General features: G+C 55.9%; 1 protein-coding gene across 1 annotated transcript; it reads right to left on the bottom strand.

The window, feature by feature from the left end:
• Positions 1-976: 976 nt before the first annotated feature.
• On the bottom strand, positions 977-1,612 carry VDAG_09120 (uncharacterized protein; the record flags this gene model as incomplete). The annotated part of the gene is made up of 3 exons (XM_009655422.1): positions 977-1,279; positions 1,344-1,474; positions 1,573-1,612. The coding sequence occupies 3 exons, from the start codon at positions 1,610-1,612 to the stop codon at positions 977-979; spliced, it is 474 nt and encodes a 157-aa protein (XP_009653717.1).
• Between the last annotated feature and the right edge of the window lie 662 nt (positions 1,613-2,274).

The raw sequence follows: 2,274 nt of genomic DNA, 5'->3' as shown, positions 1-2,274 counted from the left end.
AGGACGACTGAAATTGGGTCCTAGGCGAGGCACTTGTCATACCTCGCTTTGTAGCGATGGGACAGACATGGCCGGATAAAGGGAGCGCTACAGCTAGCGGCATGGGTAAGCGGCTGTTGATTTGTGTGTATAGGTAGTCGAGAGTTCGGGTATTTTGATGATACTTTGGTTGCTCTGAATCTGTGGTTGAACTTGGGATGAGGTGAGTAGGTAGCCTGGGAGAGGCATGTTCCGGGCCCTAGGCAGGAAGGCTTCGAAATGAAAGGAAATCTCGGCCAATGTTGCACCTGCAAGGTGGTACTTGCAGGATATGGACCAGAGGAGTGGAGGCAAAATCTGTGCTGCAGGTGCAGGTGCAGGTGGGCAGCAAGAGCAAGAGGTACCTGCCTGCCCAAGATACCAACTAATTGGTTGTCAGGCACAACTTCCTCGCTTCCCAGAATCCCGACTATTTACTCGAGGTAAGGACCCGAAGGGTAGCTACGATGTCTACTTACCTACCTAAATGCCTACCTAGGTACCTGACGTGCCTGACGAATGGGGAAATCGATGCCCCAATTGACGTAAGATACTCTCACCCGCACCTCAAGACTACCCTGCCTTAGGTACCTTAGGTAAGGTAAGGAACTGTAGGTACCTACCTGGGTACTAATTTCCCTTGCTGACTGCCAGGACAGGCTCATGTACCGTGCCGCACGCCACGGTCAGGCGTCCCCTGTACTCCTTCTGTATTGCCAAAAAAGCATTCCTGGGTACCTAGGTGCGTACATAGTACGCTCAAAAGCCACCTCCGCGACGCCAAACACCGCGTGAAGCAATCACTGTCGCCCAAAGCCGTCCACCCCCATCCACCATCGCCGGCTGTTCAGAAGAGGGCGCTCGCTTGTTTGCTCGCCCGCCATGACATCTCCACCCACACACTCTTGTGAAGCTCTGCCTTTACCCCAGTTCTACAGATCGCCAGCACCACAGTACCCTATGGTGGGTGGGCAGGCCATGGCAGCCCCTCATCATCGTGTCTCCCCATACGCGCCATACTTGATACGCCCATGCGGGGTCGAGCGCTTGTGTCCTCGGAAACACGAAGCGTTCGCCCGCACCCGCAAGCCGCTGGGCGGAGCTCCCTCGTGGAGCGCAAAAGATCTCTTTTTGGTTCGGGGCCCTGCAAGTCACCCGGCCCACCAGAATCACTCTCCACTTTCGTGCAAGTCAAGCTTGCGCTACGGACGTCCTTCGAGCCTGGTCGTCCTCGGCGGTTCGGCACCCTGCTTTCGGTTGTCTTCGGCCGACTGTCGGACAGCCGTCGATCAGGCACACGTCTCCATCTGCTACAGCCGACTTACCACGACAGCCTGGCGTCTTTTTCTGTCGCGCCTCTCGACCGTGCCGTGGCCGGATCGCTGATGAACGGTGAGACCTAGTGCCTTAGACTCGCGGCCCTGGCTGCTGGCGTCACATTTGCCCGCAGGCTCGGCTATGCCATGCGGCACAGGTCACAAGTTTTCTGGTCGGTCATCCGTCGCTTCTGCATGTTGAACCGCACTACTGGGTCGAGTCATCTATCGTCTGTACTCCCGCCAGGATCGCTTGCATCGCTTGATCGATGCGACATTGCGGGGAGAGAGGAGTCAGCCCTCTTTCCTTTGACTTGCGAATCACCAACAGATTCCTGGACCACGGGCGTCTTGTCACCAGATTGGGACCAATTTCTTCAAACTTGGTAAATACGGGGTCGCTTCGGCTTCGAACCACTGAGAGGTCTGCGGTAGTAGAGCCTTGACCCTAGGGAAGCTGGCGCTTGACCAGGCTGGCAATGACGGGAGCTTCCATGCGTTCTGCGCAAGTTTTAAATTCGATCGGACGACAACTTCTTCAAGCCTTCGAAAGGGACGTGCTTTAGCTGAACATCTTGGTGCTGGTGCTGCCAGAATGGGCTAGAATCTGTTGGAGGTCTAAGGAGGAAAGGTGTTGTATTGGGAAGCTATTCTCTAGGGCAGGAGGGTGCCTGGAACTAAGCTATGGGAGGTGCCAGGGCACAGGCCACCTGGCATCAGGTGACTGCTGGAAGCCCCAGGCGAATACCACCAACAGAATCTAGTCCTAGGATTATGGTGGGGTCGCGCCGACCACGAGGAGGTTGGATTTAAACCGACGGTTCAAGCACCAACACGGCACCATCCTTGCGAACCTCTCAGCCTCTCCCACCCTCTTAGCCGCGAATGCAGGTGTGTACAGGATGCCTGCAGAGTGAAACTATCACTACTATCTCCGGCC

This window comes from Verticillium dahliae, genomic scaffold (assembly GCF_000150675.1).
Source record: "Verticillium dahliae VdLs.17 supercont1.23 genomic scaffold, whole genome shotgun sequence".
Lineage (NCBI taxonomy): Eukaryota > Fungi > Ascomycota > Sordariomycetes > Glomerellales > Plectosphaerellaceae > Verticillium > Verticillium dahliae.
The sequence above is the reverse complement of the archived record's forward strand: the minus strand, read 5'-3'. Positions and strand labels throughout refer to the sequence as shown.